Source organism: Acomys russatus, chromosome X, assembly GCF_903995435.1.
Source record: "Acomys russatus chromosome X, mAcoRus1.1, whole genome shotgun sequence".
NCBI lineage: Eukaryota > Metazoa > Chordata > Mammalia > Rodentia > Muridae > Acomys > Acomys russatus.
In genome coordinates, this window is record NC_067169.1 from 93283372 (window position 1) to 93300135 (window position 16764).

A 16764-nucleotide genomic window follows, 5' to 3' on the forward strand; every position below is an offset into this window, starting at 1 on the left:
ATCCCTCAGTCCCTACTTGAACTTTCCAGGCCAGGGGCTGGGCTTCCTCTCCCTGAGAGGCCATTCACTATATAATCCAGACATTTTGGTTCCCTCTCTGTCTCTGTCTCTCTCTCTCTCTTTCTCTCTCTCTCTCCCTCCCTCTCTCTCTTTCTCTTTCTCTCTCTCTCTCCTTCCCTCTCCCCCCACTTCATATTTTCTCTCTCTCTCTGTGCCCCCATCTCCCCGTCCCCCTTTTCTGTCTCCCTGCCTGACTTCCCTGACCTCCTCCTGTGACATCAGTGACTCCACCAAAGGGTAAACCTGCCTTTATATACTCTGGAATTTGGCTTGAATTGGCTCATTTCATTTGCGGAGAATAGCTATCATTCATTAACCTAGCCCATCTTCTTTTGGTGGTACCTGGGCTGATCTTTCTGCCCACTCTCAGTGATTACAATGTACCTGCTGACTTTCATCAACTTTCAGGCTCCACATGCTGTAACCACCTTGACTTTATAACTTTGGCTCCCTTTGCTCCCCACCCAAGAAATCCTCCCTGTAACAGCCAACACTCTGCCCACGACCCGGGATCTACTAGCTGTCTCTCAAGTCTTTGAGCCCTCTAAACATGATTTATCTCCTCAGAACGCTCCAGGAATCTGGCCCCTTTCCTTATTTCATAGAACATCAATGTCTTCCTGATCTCAGCTCTTTCTCTGGCAAAGTTGGATCAGACGACTGGTCAATTGAAGCAGATTTTCATTTTTGAGACAGGGTCTTGCTATGTTGGCCAGGCTGGTCTTGAACTCTTGGGTTCAAGCAATGTTTCCTGCCTCAGCCTTTGTAGTAGCCAGGAATACAGACGTGCAAAACGGTGCCCATCCCGAAACATTTTTTTGTTGTTGTTTTGTTTTGTTTTTCGAGACAGGGTTTCTCTGTGCAGCCTTGGCTGTCCTGGACTCACTTTGTAGACCAGGCTGGCCTCGAACTCACAGCGATCTGCCTGCCTCCGCCTCCCGGCTTCTGAAACATTCTTATCAACACCCTCAGCTCTGTTCCATTCCTGTCCTTCCAACCTGCTGGCCTGGTAAAAGAATAATAACAGGCAGACAGATCTCTGTGAGTTCGAGGCCAGCCTGGTCTACAAAGCAAGTCCAGGACAGTTAAGGCTACACAGAGGAAACCCTGTCTCGAAAAAGAAAAGAAAACTGCTGGGCATGGTGGCACATGCCTTTAATCCCAGTATCGGGAGGCAGAGGCAGGCAGATCTCTGTGAGTTAGAGGCCAGCCTGGTCTACAAAAGTGAATCCAGGACACCTAAGGCTACACAGAGAAACCCTGCCTCAAAAAAACCAAAACAAACAAACAAAAAATAATAACAAGAAATCTCAGGTTCTGACCGCTCTCTTGCCGCCAAAGTTAGTGGAAAACAAACACAAAACTGTGGGTCTTGATACCTTTATAAATTCATGGCCTGACAACTCCCACGTGTTCTGGGTCCCAGAACCTTAGGGATGGCAAGGGAATAAAGAAAGGCTAGAGAGCTGTACAGTGAAGCTGGGATCAAGTTAGGCTCTGCCATCTGTACCCCCACCAGCTGGAGGCCTGCTGTGCTCATCGGGTACAGCACAGGGCCAAGGGCTAGCTCATCTCTACAGGAGGTCTCTGAAAGTGAGCATCTCAAGCTGTAAACATCTGGGAGGAGGAAGCTGCAGTTGCTCGTCTTTGCACATACTGACCAATCATAGACGCTCATTCTCATAGAGTCCCAAGAGGCTGTTTTAGGGAGCAGAGGAAATCTCAAGTGAGAGAAGTCCTGCGTGAATGTATATTTTGACATGGCCATGGCTACGCCACAGGACATCCCAAGGCCTCGGACCTACGGGACAATCTGAAAAGCTGTTACGACTATGGCTCAGCCTCTAACTTCATATGCGCCTCTGGAGTAATAGAATAGCCTGTTTACTTGGCCTCGATTGGCTCCTTGCCCAGTGTTCTCATTGCTCCTTCCAGACTTCCATTTGCTAGCTCGAGCTCCAATATGATGCCTGAACTCACATGACAGTCTTGACAGCTGACTTTACCAACAACCCTGAGGCCACGAAGCTCAAACACGCTCATTCCCTGTGCTTTAAAAAAATGGACCCACTCTCCCGTGTCCTTCTAGTCTAAGGATGCTGCATCTCTCATCTTTTCAAGGCTTGTGGTCCCTGTGCACATCCCTTGCAGAGTCTGGAACACTTGCTCCACACTCCGTCTCCTGTCTTCCCACTGACTCTTTCCCCTCAACTTACAAGCGTACTTTAGTCTTCCATCATCTCAAAAGAGAACTTTTCAGAACCCAACCCAAGCCTCCTCAACCCTGAACCTCCCCAACCACACTCCTGTTCCTTCCCTAAGCAGTCAAGTTTGAAACCTGTACCTAGCACAAATACCCAATAAATATTTAATGAGCGCAGAGAGGTCTCTTTCTTCTCTCATTTTCAGATCTTTTTTCCTAAAGAAAGGGTCTCATGTAGCCCAAGCTGGCCTCAAACCCACTCTGTAGCTGAAAATGGCCCTTGAATAGATGGTTATTAACACAGACCCTTGGAGCACTCAGCCCTAAATGGGATGTTGTTATCAACCCCTTCCCTTCTTAAGCTCAGGGGTCTATGCAGAAGAAGGGATGGAAAGATTATAAAATCCAACGGTGGTGAATGACTCCAGGGAAAGAGCATCTTGTGGCCATAATAGAGCTGATGCACATCCGAACCCACAGAGACTGTAACAGCATACACAAGACCTACACAGCTTCAAGCCAGACACAACCCCAGCACTGAGAAGCCCCACCCACTAACCAAGAAGCGATTTGCAATTGACAGCTGCTGGAAAGGGGGAAATCCGTTTTCTCCGATAGACTGACAGTGGCTAAATCAACTGTCCTCTGAGGCAGGCTCCATGCTCAGGAGGAATCACTGATCAGCACTACACAGACTCCATATTTTTCTGTGTGTGTTTTTGTTATGTTTGGTGGTTTGTTTTTCTTTTTGCTTTGGGGCTTGCTTTTGTTGTTTATTTTGTGTTCTTGGTTTCCCTCTTTTTGGAGAAAAAGAACATGACGTTGGGTGGGTAAGGAAATGGGTAGGATTTGTGGAAATGTGGGAGAGGGGAGAGATTATGATCAACATATAATGTATGAAAAACCAAAAAATAAGAAATATGTGTTTTTTAATGTATATGGGTGTTTAACCCGCATTCACAGATATGCACCATGTGGATACAGAAGAGGGTGACAAATCCTTACTATTGGAATTACAGATGATGGTTAAGGGCTGCTACGTGGGTACTAGCAATTGAACCTAGGTCCCGTGGGAGAGTGCTCTTAACTGCTGGGCCATCTCTCCCAATCTCTTAATTCATCTTATTTTTAATCATGTGTGTATGTGGGAGTGAGATGTGCATATGGATGTGGAGGTCTGGGTATGTCAGAGCTATCAGATTCCCTGGAGCTATGGTTACAGGTGGTTAAACAGCCACCTGACATATGTGCTGGAATTTAACTCTGCTCTCTAGAAATGCACTATATACTCTAAATTGCTGAACCATCTTTCTGGCCCTATGATCCTGAACTTTGACCCATCTACCTCTATCTACTAAGTCCTGGGATTGTTGGCTTATACTACCATGCCTCGATTCAAATAGAAGTTTCTTGAAAAGAAAAATCTATTTAGCTTAAAAAAAAAATCTAGGGGCTGGAGAGATGGCTCAAGGGGCTGGAGAGATGGCTCAGAGGTTAAGAATACTGTCTGCTCTTCCAAAGGTCCTGAGTTCAATTCCCAGAAACCACATGGTGGCTCACAGTCATCTGTAATGAGATCTGGTGCCTTCCTCTGGCCTGCAGGTGTACACGCAGGCAAAACACTGTGTACATAATAAGTAAATAAATCTTTAAAAAATAAATAAAAAATAAAAAATCTAATCCACTCTTCAACTCACTGTAGACTATTTTCTACCCCATGTCAGCATCCTAGTTAATACATCTAATGGATACATTTGTTATCAAGTGATAAAAACTTATGGGTACTCTATTTTCCCTACCAATGTACAGCTCATACATTCATTCATCAATCATATACTGAATACTAACTACATGCAGGGTGGCTAATTTGTACTTATCCTTGACGATTTCAAGAATTAGCCCAGCATTTCCTGACTACTTGCTCCCCTGTCTTATCAAGGTCTGGTCAATTGTTATCCCTCCTTGTTTCCTTACTTTGAACCCCTCACATCTTTATTGCTGTACTTAACCCCATTAAGCAGAATCTGCATATATATTTATCCCCGCCCCTAAGATAAAAGCTCCTTAACCAAACACTGTGCTTTGTATTTCAGAAGTAGGATGGCAGGATGAGTCAGAGGTAAGAGCCATTTGCTGCTGAGCTGAATTTGATGCCCTGGACCCACATGGCAGAAAGAACTCCCACAAGTTGTCTTCTGACCTCCAGGCATGTATCATGGCACCAGCTCTCTAACACAGATGCTATTGTGTAGTCGTTTCCTCAGAAACAGAAACATTTCATACTGTAGGGATGTTCCTTAAGGTAGAAGGTAAGCGACTCAAAATAGCTTCAGGAAGTTCCTGAAACTGACCAGACTCACTTAGGCTCCTCACTTCCAAGAGTAGGTAATAAAGACTGCTAAGAGTCCCTTTCACTCTGGCTAACCTGCAAAGAAGACTCTCAAATAAGTCGAGCTTCAAAGAATATTTTTTAGACTGGAAGAAGCAGAAAACAGGCCCAGCAGCCTGGAAGAGGTTTAGATCAACCGAGGCACCTAGAAAGGACACTCTTCAACCTGTTGAGCTGCCTGAAGACTGCAGTGTGCTAGAGGTTCCTCGCTTTTGTGAGCTGTCTGTCACCCAAGCTGGAGTGGACCTTGAAGATGCAGCTGTCCTTGAGTCATTTCTGCCTCTGTAAGTAGCTCCTCCCTGTACTCTATAAATAACCCCGGATAAAACTCACTGGTTCACCAAATTGGACTTTGGTGGGATCTGTATTTTGTCTGTTGTGGGCTCCTTATCTGGGTGAGTAGATGTGTGTGGCATGTCTCCCCACATAACACTTGTCACATAACACTGTCCTCACATGCAAAATAAATAAATAAACAAACAAGCAAATAAACATGTTTCTTAGGGTCACTAACCTCTCACACTGTTCCTGGCACACTATAGACATTTAGCAGTTGATAAACTGAATAAGATCCTCTGTACCCACTTGGATGCTAAGTTTTGTGGATTCTCTCTCAAGTCTACCCCCTACTCTCTATCCTATAACTTCCTGTTCCTGATTAAGCTTTCATCATTTCTCTTATCCTCAAGAACTGTTGTGGTGATGCACACATTTAATCCCAGCACTCTGGGAGGCAGAGGCAGGTGGATCACTGTGAGTTTGAGACCAGCCTGGTCTACAAAGCAAGTTCAGGACAGCCAAAGCTCCACAGAGAAACCTTCTCTTGAAAAACCAAACAACAACAACAAAAAACCCAAACCAAACCAAAACAACCAAAACCAAAAAACCTGTCCCTGCCCTCCTTATCTCTCATCACACACTGCCTTATCTCCTTCCTTGCTTTACAAATCCACTGTCTACACCTACTTTATCTATTTCCTCTTTTAAAACAGCATCCTTTCAATTATACAATCTATATATACATTCTTCCTGCCTTATCAGCAATCACTATTTTCTGTTTGTTGTATATTATTCCAGAGCTTTCCTATATATTTATCTGCAGATGTAGAGAGGGTTATTTGTTGTGAGGGAAGGGGGCTTTTCATAAGTGGCACCATGATTCAGCTTCTTCTCATTTTTGTAACAATATGACCTGATGCTATATCCATGTGAATATAAACTGCAAATACATTCCCTTGGTATGGTCCCATCACAGCTAATGTTGCTGCTCTACTGATGCATAGTTCGGCAGGTTAAAGGATTTTCATTTGATAGCCAATGCTGCAGTGAACACTATTGCTTCCTATAAGCATGGGCAACGTAAAGAAAAGTGGAATTGCTGGGTCATGAATTATTCACATCCAAAAATCGAATGGATGGTGCCAAATTTGCCCTCCAAAAAAAAATCTGCATCAATTTACACACCCATGTGAATGAAATTCCCTGGTAGTAGTGGCGATTATATCATGCTTTTATTTTTGCAACTCTGAGCGGGAAGTAGATGGTTGTTGTATTTTTCATCCCTTAATTGCTGGGGAAGCTGAATGGGCATCACTTCATAATGTTGATGGTCCCATTTGTATCACTTCATAATGTTGATTGCCCCATTTGTATTACCCTTTGCAGTCAATCATCTGTTTCTCTCTCACAGAACTGCAGAAGCCCTTTTTTCATTAACATCCTCTTCTATTATATAGTTACAAATATTTTTTGCCCCATCTGTAGCTTGTTTTCACTTTTGCTTTGTGTATTTTACATTTTGAAACATAAAGCACTTTAAAATGTTTTATTATTATCTTTTTTTTTTTTTTTTACCATTTTTAGTTACATGTGTGTGGCTGGGTCTGTGCATGTGAGTGCAAGTGTCTGCCACAGAGGCATTAGGTCCCTTGGAGGTAGAGTTACAGGTACTTATGAGCTACCTGATGTGGGTTAGGGAATTGAACTCAGGTCCTCTGGAGGAGCAGTGGGTGCTCTTAACCATTAATCATGGCTCCATCCCCAAAGCACTTTTCCTGTAATTAACTTAGACCCAATGCGCCTTTCTCTTATGATTTTTAGACTTTGTTTCACAACTCAAAAAGCCTTCTCTACCCCCAGAGTTATAAAAATAATCTCCGACATTTTCTCTTTATATTTTTAGAATTTGTTTTTAGTCCAACAGGAATCTATTTTTATAAGCAGTGTTTGTGTGAGAGGGTCTCATTTTATGTTTTTCTAAATGGATGGCCTATTTTTCCCAGCACCATTTCTCCTCCTGCTGACTTACAGATGTGAGATTTCCATGCAAACATGAATCTGACCTTGTACTCAATTTTCTTTTCTATCACTTTACCCCCATTCGGATGCTTCTATGTCTCATTCACAAGTAAGAATGGCAACCTAATTTCTACCTACAGTCTCCCGGGAATGATCACTCCTAAATACATTGAAAATTTGCATGCTGCCAAACACAGTGGAGTTTAAAAATTTTTCCTTTTCTTTGGATACCACTTATCATTTCCTCCTAAATGCTACATAATGCTGCCCTCCTTTGATTCTTATCAATAAAAATCATGATCACAAGAATACATTCTATCTATTATTAGGTAGTTATCTGAACCGGCAAGATTTTAGTATTTTTTATGTCATCCATGTGTACTATGTTATAGCATAACTTGATATCAATAAAGAGTATTATGGTTGCTGGGCGTGGTGGCACTCACCTTTGATCCCAGCACTCGAGAGGCAGAGGCAGGAGGACCTCTGTGAGTTCGAGGCCAGCCTGGTCTACAAAGAGAGTCCAGGACAGCTAAGGCTAACATAGAGAAACCCTGTCTCGAAAAACAAACAAACAAACAAAAAACAAAACAAAATGATTATTATGGTCATCACACCCATTTTACAAGTGACTTAAAAACTGATGCAGAGGCAATTGAACTATCTTGCCAAAGGCCCCTGGTCTAGCAAATGGCAATATGAGATCTGAACCCAGGCCTGTCGAGAGCAACCTTAAATTCGTAGATACTCTTCTCTCTAGCCTATCTTGAAAAGCCTCACCCTTGGGTTCTCTAGTATCCAGCACCCATTTCTTTTCTTATTTTATTTATTAGTAGTGTTCAGGGTTTTTTAAGTATTTGGGGGTTTTATGTATTAGTTGGTTGTTTGGGGTGTTTGTTTTGAGAGAAAGTCTCACTCGCTAGTCTTGAACTCACTAAGTATACCAGGCTGGCCTAGAACTCATAGAGATCTGTCTGTCTCTGTCTCCTAAGAACTGGAATTAGAGGTATGTATCACCATGTCCGGCAAGGTGTGTGTGTGTGTGTGTGTGTGTGTGTGTGTGTGTGTGTTTGATTTTATGCAATGTTCCATGATATAACTAAGCTGGCCTCAAACTCACTCTGCAGCTGAAGCTGGCCCTGAATTCCTGGTTTTCCTGCTTCTCTGTTTTACATGCTGGGATTCAAGGCATGCACCACTATGAACAGAAAAGTAGCACCAATCAGTTTGTTTGTTTGTTTGTTTGTTTGTTTGTTGACAGGGTCTCAAATATCCCAGGCTGGCTGCAGACTCACTACGCAGTGAAGATGACGTTGAACTTCAGATTTTCTTGCTTCTACCTTCCTGTGGCTGGGATTACAGGTGTGTGCCACCATGCCTGGTACACTGCTGATATCAGACCCAGGGCTTTGTGCATGCTAGGCGAGTACTCTACCAACTAAACTACAACAGTCCCTATTTTAATATTTTTTTTATAAGGCAGGGCTTGATCTTTCTGCCTCAGCCTCTTAAGCACTTGGATTACCAACTACTGGAAGTACCCGGGTGTAACATCAAAATTGAATTCCCCTAGTGTGGGTTGTTTTGTCCTTGTTTAAACATATGCCATGGAAAGTGCAGGGTGTGGCTACTAACCTGCACTTCCTGTCTACTCAGGCAATTCATTTTCTTCCTTCTCAAGTCTCTGATGGGGTTGAAGACCAGGTATCTTAGTTTTACAATGAAGCTTAGTTGTTTAGGGATTAAGATGCTTTTGGGTCTAGATAGATGTTTTAAGTTGACAGAGATGAGATATGATAGATATTGATTTACATTCACAATTTTAGACTCATCCAGATAGGAAAGATGTTTTCTTCAAGGTTGCCAAATAAAAATAGCCAAATCACTCTGAATGTAACATTTATATAATTCCTGATTGTTTCATGGTTCTTCTTGCTGTATGTAGTTTATTATAAATGTGTGTGATAATATAAATGTATATGTAAAAAAGAAAAATAAAAACAGAAAAACCAAAAATAAATAAGTATATAAATAATATAAATAAATAAATAATTTAAAAAGAAAAAAAAGAAAGAGCAGGTTGTTCTGAAGACCTGTTTTAATGCAGCAATATGGATATGTCTGGTAAAACACCCTTGACAGCATATAGAAAACACTGACTTTATAGGTCCCACTGGCACTGGCCTGTAGTTATACTGTTAGAGAGGCTGAGGGGACCCCAAAGTCAAAGCCTGTTTGTGGTACAGACTGACAGAGTTGGAAGTTTAGTGAGACCACGTCTCAAAATAAGAAAAATTTAAAATGGCTGGGGATGTATCTCAGTAGTAGAGTGTTTGTCTAGCATGCAAAAGGTCCCTAGGCTCAAGCTCCAGTATTTCAAGAAGAAAAATAAACTGCTTTTTATTACAGATGACTGCCGCTTACTTCATTCTTGCTTCCTACCCCAATCTCAGGGAAGCATTAGCATTTGAGTTTGCACTATTTGCTTTTTAAAAATATGTATGTATCATATATTTCATTCATTTGGTTAGCTAGGTTTTGGGAATTTTTTTTTTTTTAAAGACAACTTCTCAGTATGTTAACTACACTGGCACTAAACTCTATCTTCCTGGCTCAGCCTACCAAGTGTTATGATTGATTACAGGCATGCACCACCATGTCCAGCTATCAGTTTTATAATCATAAAAAAGCTACTAAGGATATTCTAGAAATCAAAGAGAGATAGGTTAGCATCTAAGAGACAGTATCTATTCAGTATTCCCAGACCATCATGATCAAGACACTATCCATACGTGGAACATCTACAACTGAAAGGACTGTTAGAAATTTCACTGAAGACTTTCTTTGAAAAAAAAATGTGCAGCTCAGAGTAATGCTCAGAATAACGGTCCAACGACTCAACTGATGGGAGTAGGGTATAAATGGTGCTCAACCAAACAAGAGTAACATAATAAGCAATCTAGTAAAAGGGGGAAAAGTGGTTGAGGCCAGTGAGATGATGCAGCAAATTAAGGCACTTGTTACAGAGCCTGACAAAGTGAGTTTGAGCTCCGGGTCTCACATGGTAGAACTCCCCAAAGTAGACCTCTGAGCTCCACAATATGCCATGGCACCAGTACACATGTGTACAAACACACACAATAAGTAATTAAATTCATTAATTGATACATAAATGTCTAAGGAAATGTAATTATTTAACGAAGAGAGGTGTCTTCCTTTTAGAGTTTCATATAGAAAGCAGACTGTTTCAGTTCTTAAGGAAACTACATGTCTACGGGGGGGAGGGGGGTAACAGTCTAAGAAGAGATAAGGTGGAAAGATGGGGAGGCAGAGGGAGGGAGAGAGGTAACCCCAAGTAAGAATATATGAAAAAGGCTTATGGAAAGCTACTACTTTGTAAGCAATTTAAAATAGAAGTTAGGGCTGGAGAGCTGGCTGAGGGGTTAAGAACACTCACTGCTCTTGCAGAGGACCTGGGTTTGGTTCCAGCACCCATGTGGCAGCTCCCAACTATGTAATTTCTGTTCCAGGGCATCCAACATCCTCTTCTGACTTCAAAGGCCACAAGCTTGAAGCTTAATCCTCAGCACGCATGCACAAATAATAATTTAAAAACAAAACAGTTTGAACAGAGGTGTACTGAATGGGTGCACAATGCTGGTCTTAGGAGACATGGGTTTTGAAACAAAAACCTAAGTGCCAGGCATGACATACCTCCCTCTGAGTTATTGGTCTTGCAGGCCCTGGAGGCTATTACTAATGCTCTTGGTTGTCCAGGCTAACTAGATATGAAGACCATATTTCTAAAGATACTATATTATTTTGTAGGACACAGAGAAATCAATCTGCAACTGCCCTGAGAACTTCTACTGGCTAGCTTTCATAGTGTAGTGCTTGGGGGTATTACACAGGCCACTGGGGTAGAAAAGGCACTGATGACCTTATCCAGTGCTAGAGCCTAGAATATTCATCTGCCAGGCAAGCTGTGTTCATTTCAGTAATGGCAGAACTGTCATGGGGTAACTAACTACTTTCTAACTGGATTTGAGGCTCATCCACAAGAGGGAATTCATGCCTGTTACTATATGCTTTGTCAAAAGCCTATGGCTGGGACACTAATAGGCTCTAGGGGGTAACCTGCTATTGTTAGTTTGCTGAGTGGCTCTGTTATCTAAGCACTTGTTTCTACCCATAGATCAGTGCTGTTCTCAACCTTGCTCAGGAAGATTCTTTTGGCCGTGGATAGCACTTAACACAGTGGTCCATAACTGGTCAAAAAGGGCTAATACGTGGGTGTGAGTGCTCAGCCCTAAATGGGACATCTCCATCAACCCTCGACAATGGGTCAGGGAACAGCAAAGAAGAAGAGATGGAAGAATGTAAAAGTATGGAGAGGAATGCTGTGAAATGCCGTCTTCTGGACAAAACACAGCCATTGGACTCACAAGTCCAAAACTGCTACTGTTATCTACACAAGACCTGCACAGGATCAAGCCACTCAACAACATTCCAGCCCAGATAGGGGAAGAGTTGACGAGGACCCTCTCCTAGCTGAGGAGCTACTGGCAGATGATGGCTGCTGGCAAAGTGAGCCAATTTTCTTCCAGAGCACAGCTGCTGATAAGTTGCACATGCCCCCGTGGATACATGCATGTAAGAAGTACCAATCAGACTCAGTGAGTTAGAAAGAAAAAGGATGGGGGAAGGATACAGGGAGGGACATGTAGGAGTGGGAGAAGTAAGTGGAGGATGGACTTAAAATCTGTTATATACGTCTATAAAATTGTCAAAGAATAAATTGTTTAAAATGTTTGCTTTTTAGAGATAGGGTTTCTCTGTATAGCCTGGCCATCTGGGAGCTCACTCTGTAGACCAGACTAGCCTCAAACTCAGAAAGATCCACCTGCCTCTGCCTCTTGAGCTCTGGGATTAAAGGCGTGCGCTATCACTGGCCAGCTGAAAAAAATATTTTTAAAGAAGCTACACATGTTCATTCATTATAAGGGCAAGAATATGACATTAATGGAGAGGTTAAAAAAATTAGGGCCAGAGAGATGGCTCAGCAGTTAAGAACACTGTCTGCTCTTCCTGAGTTCAATTCCCAGCAACCACATGGTGGCTCACAACCATCTGTAATAGGATCTGATGCCCTGTTCTGGTGTGCATGAAGACAGTGTACTCATACACATAAATAAAACTTTAAAAAATTTTTTAGATACAGTTTGTGGTGGTTTGAATGAGAATGGCCCTTGGTTCCCAGTTGGTAAATAGTTTGGGAAACATTAAGAGTTGTGGCCTCAGCCAGATATGGTGGCACAGGCCTGGGAGGGAGAGGCAGGTGGATCTCTGTGAGTTCGAGGCCAGCCTAGTCTACAAAGCAAGTCCAGGATAAACAGGGCTACATAGAGAAACACTGTCTCAAAAAGCAATAACAAAAAACTGTGGCCTCTTTGGAGGAGGTGTGTCACTAGGGGTGGGCTTTGAGGTTTCAAGAGCCCATGCCAGGCCCAGTGGCTCTCTACCTTGTGCTTGTGCATAAGATAAAAGCTCTCGAGCCTGGCGGTGGTGGCGCACGCCTTTAATCCCAGCACTTGGGAGGCAGAGGCAGGTGGATGGCTGTGAGTTCGAGGCCAGCCTGGTCTACAAAGAGAGTTCAGGACAGCTAAGGCTACACAGTGTGACCCTGTCTCGAAAAACAAAAACAAAAAACAAGCCTCTGCGATACCCTATGAGCATATACAGAGGGAGGAAATGCCCCTCAGTCACAGTCATAGGGGAGGGGAGTAAGGGGTAAATGGGAGGGAGGGAAGAATGGGAGGATACAAGGGATGGGATAATTATTGAGATGTAATATGAATAAGTTAATAAAAAAGAATCACAAAATTTAAGGATGATTTCCTATAAATAAAGCAAAAAAAAAAAAAAAAAAAAAAAAAAAAAAAAAGCTCTCAGCACCATGCCTGCCTGCCGTCTTCATCTCCTCTGTGCTGGTCATGGACACACCCTCTGAAACTGTAAGCAAGCCCCCAGTTAAATGCTTTCTTTTAGAGGAGTTGTCTTGGTTTGGGTGTCTCTTCACAGCAATAGCCAATGACAAGGGAGAAATAGAAGTTTTTAGATACAGTGCATTTAAGAAGCAAGAGAGCCCCTGAGGGATTAATATGTGCTTCTCTGGACATGATGGATGGAGGTTGAGTGTGATGATGCACACCTATAATCCAAGCACTCAGGAGGCAGGGGTAGGAAGATCACAAATAATCAGAGGACAGCCTGAGCTACAGAGCAAGTTCCAGACCAGAGAGGGATATATAGCAAGACTTTGTCTCAAAAACAAAAACAAAACCAAACAAATAAAAAACAAAAAGCGAATGCAAGCTGGGTGTAGTGGTGTATGCCTTTCATCCCAGCACACAGGAGACAAAGACAGATGGGTCTCTGTGAGGCCAAGGCCATCTTTGTCTACAAAGAGAGCTTCAGGCAAGCCAAGGATACACCACCAAACCCAGGACGCTGGAGAAATGGTTCAGCAGTTAAGAGTTTGTACTCTTCCAAAGAAGCCAATTTTCATTGCCGGCAGCCACATCAGGCACCTGAGAAATGCCTACAACTCCAGCCCAGGGAATCTGTTGCCTTTCTGTGGCCTCCACAGTCATCTGTATGCACACACACACACACACACACACACACACATATGCTTAAAAATAGAACAAATCTTTAAAAAAAAAATCAAAGGCCTGGAAGAACGCTTAGTGGGTTAAGCACTTGTCACACAAACATGAGGATCTGAGTTCACATCACCAGAACCTATGTCAAGCTGGGGAAAGTAGCAGCCATCTGTAATCCGAGCGGCCTTACAACGGGATGGGAGGCTGAGACAGGAGAAGTCACTTTCTGGCCAGCTAGTCTGGCATATGCCTAGAACAGAAAGAAAAACTTTCAAACAAGGGTGAAGATGACGACCATCAGCCAAGAGGTTGTCCTTTTAACTCCACACACGCACCATGACACATGTGCTGTGGTACATGCACCTACACTTGTATACACAAAGCTGTTTCTAAAGGACGGCTGAGTGGCCCTTTCTATGCGTGTCCCACCAGCCTTTCCTCCCCTAGCCCACCCTTTATCACATCCTCATCTCAGAGCTTCATTCACCCCTCACATGCACCCCCAAGTCCTACAGCTTTTTCTGGCTCACCTCCTTTCTCTCTGCTTAGACCTTCTTGGTCCCTTTTTACAATCTCCTCCATCTGCTGACCTCACTGACATCCTGAGGTTTCTGTGTCTAGCACAGCATCCTTCTCCCCCCGATTGGTGGGTGAGCTTACACATACATATCATCTACCTACGTTTCTAGCCTAGACCTTCTCTGGACTTGTGACTCTGCATGGTCAACTGTGTACTGTTATCAAGCATGTAGATATTCTACACGTAGCTCAAATTCAGAATGCCTTGTTTCTGTTACTTCAAAATCCAGTTCTCTTACATATCTCCTAGGAGGCCATCATAACTGAACTATTCTCCGAAGCCAGAAATTCAGACCCTGTTCTAGATACTTCTGCCTACTATGTTTTATCAGTTTTACTTACCCTATATCGACGGAATCCAGCCCCTCTTCCCTCTCTTAGTTCCTATGTTATCTCTTGCCTCAGTTTCCTGATTGGTCTTGCTTACCCAGTCAATGTATCTCCACACTAGCCCAAAGGATTCTTCTCAAAAGCCAGTCAGACTACATTCTGCTTCTTATAACTTCTGAATGGCTCCATATTTGCACATTCTATAAAACCCTCCAAGATCTGATCTCCATTTACCTCCTTTTATTTTTCCCAAGCTCCCTTCAATTATTAGCCCAGAGGAAGTTCTAGTTTAATGGGGACTTATGCTTATAAAATTCAAATGAAAACCCAAGAAAAAGACTATGTTATCCTAAAAGTTAGCTACGGGGCTGTGAAAGGGGCTTCCTGCACATAGGAACCCCAAAGATTAAAGTTCATTGATTTCTCAAGACGCCTGCCTCTTTGCTGAAACACACTAGGCTGCAGCCCCCTAGACCATAGCACAGTTCTCTGGACCACTTTTCCTTTGAAGAAACAGACTGTTTCCTGGATTGCCTTTCTCTCCCATCACCCATGTGTGTGGCCAAGCCCATCAAGAGTTAGCTTAGAGGCTCTTCTGTGAAGGCCTGTCTTTCTTGTCTGCATGGTATGGACTGTTCTTGCCCTTATGGTCTCATTGCAATCCATCCTTTACCTCTTTGTACTCTGTCCTTCACAGATCATAGTCCTCTCTATGGAAATTGTTTGCTTAAGACCAGCCTTTCCCATGAATGCCTCAAGAGCAGAGATTAAGCCAATCCTTTTTAGGTGGTTAAGAGTACAGAAGGGCCTGGCACAAGGCTCAGTGAAATCAAGGCTCCACTCCCATGTGTTAGAAAGTCACCCTTCTTTGGCAAAGCATATGGAGTGGCACAGTTGCTGTAGATAGGGACCCTACAATGATGCCATGTTTCCGAGCTGCCTACACCCATCGCTCTAGTGAGACAGGCTGTGCCCCAGAAGCTGTGCCCTCTCCAATCTTCCCATGGTAAGCTCCTTTGCATAGTTCCTCCATTCACCCTCCCACCCCCTGCCTTCCTTACCTGTCCTCCTTGTTGATCTGGTCCCCAAAGCCCACTGTGCTCACAATGGTGAGCTTCAGTCCCACATTGCTCTCCTGGAGGTCATAGGTGTTGGATTGGAGCTGAACACCAGGCTGTGTGTGGGTGGCTGGATCCCCCTCAAACTTGGTGTTGAACAAGGTATCCATGAGGGTGGACTTGCCCAAACCTGTCTCCCCTGGAAAGTAAAAAAATATTACACAGTGACTATGTACGTAGCCGTTACGTAGCACATTTCACATATGTGTTTAGGGAGAAGTATATATACTAAAACACTAAATGAAAATTCATGCCAAAGTACATAGAATGTATAGTATTAATTATATGAAAAGGGAAAGAACACACATGCCAGAAACAAATAGCTTGAAATACTAGAGAACTGGGCAAATTTCCATTTTACTCTTCAGATTTTTATTATTTGAAGCTTTACCTTGAGCATATCCTGCTTTTAGAGGCAGAGAAAGAAATGCTATACCTACAGATAGAGGAGCATAATTATCCCTAGAAATAGACTATAGAGAGATATAACAGTCTTGTTAATGCTTATTTCTGACTGGTGGGCTTACATGTCATTTCCATTTTTTTCTTTAGTTTTCCTGTATTTTCTAAGTAGAACATGTAAATACATACTAATTGTCAAATAAATGCCTTCGCTCATTGCCTGCCTCAGGTTCTGCCAGGCCTAAGCTATGTTCCATGCAGATGTCACAGCTGTGTCTCCCACTGGGGAGACTGTATCTACTTTTGGCTTCTCCCAGCCTAGATAGCCTTTCACTGAGATCATTTTTTGTCTACTGAGGAATGACCTTAAGCCACAAATTATTCTCCTTAAATTTCAAACAAACCAGGCATTTGCCTGCTTAACTAGCACGCTGGCTGTGTGACACTAATAAACCCAACCACTAGAATTTCACACTTGGGTGGAAAATGGGGGAAGGGTTATGGTGAATTGCTCATGGTTTGCGGAGGTTATTCCTGGGAGACTACAGGGTACCAAGCCACTGCCTAGAACCAAGGAGACTTTGGGGGAATGAGACAACCCAGTCACACAGCAGAGAGGATCAGGGGACATGGAGTTAGGCAGAATTCTGATATGAAGCCACAGCTGGGCTAGGCACTAAAATCACTTATAATCCCTGTGAATTCAGATTGTATTTGGCT

At 43.0% G+C, this 16764-nt stretch overlaps 1 protein-coding gene across 5 annotated transcripts in view; it reads right to left on the bottom strand.

Moving 5' to 3' along the window:
• The window catches only part of Septin6 (septin 6), a 77353-nt gene that overhangs the window by 37517 nt on the left and 23072 nt on the right, over window positions 1–16764 (bottom strand). For all 5 annotated transcript variants that reach the window (XM_051140855.1, XM_051140858.1, XM_051140857.1 and 2 more), the window contains one exon: window positions 15586–15781. In XM_051140855.1, coding sequence (XP_050996812.1) covers window positions 15586–15781 — 196 coding nt within the window. The remainder of the gene's footprint in view (window positions 1–15585; window positions 15782–16764) is intronic.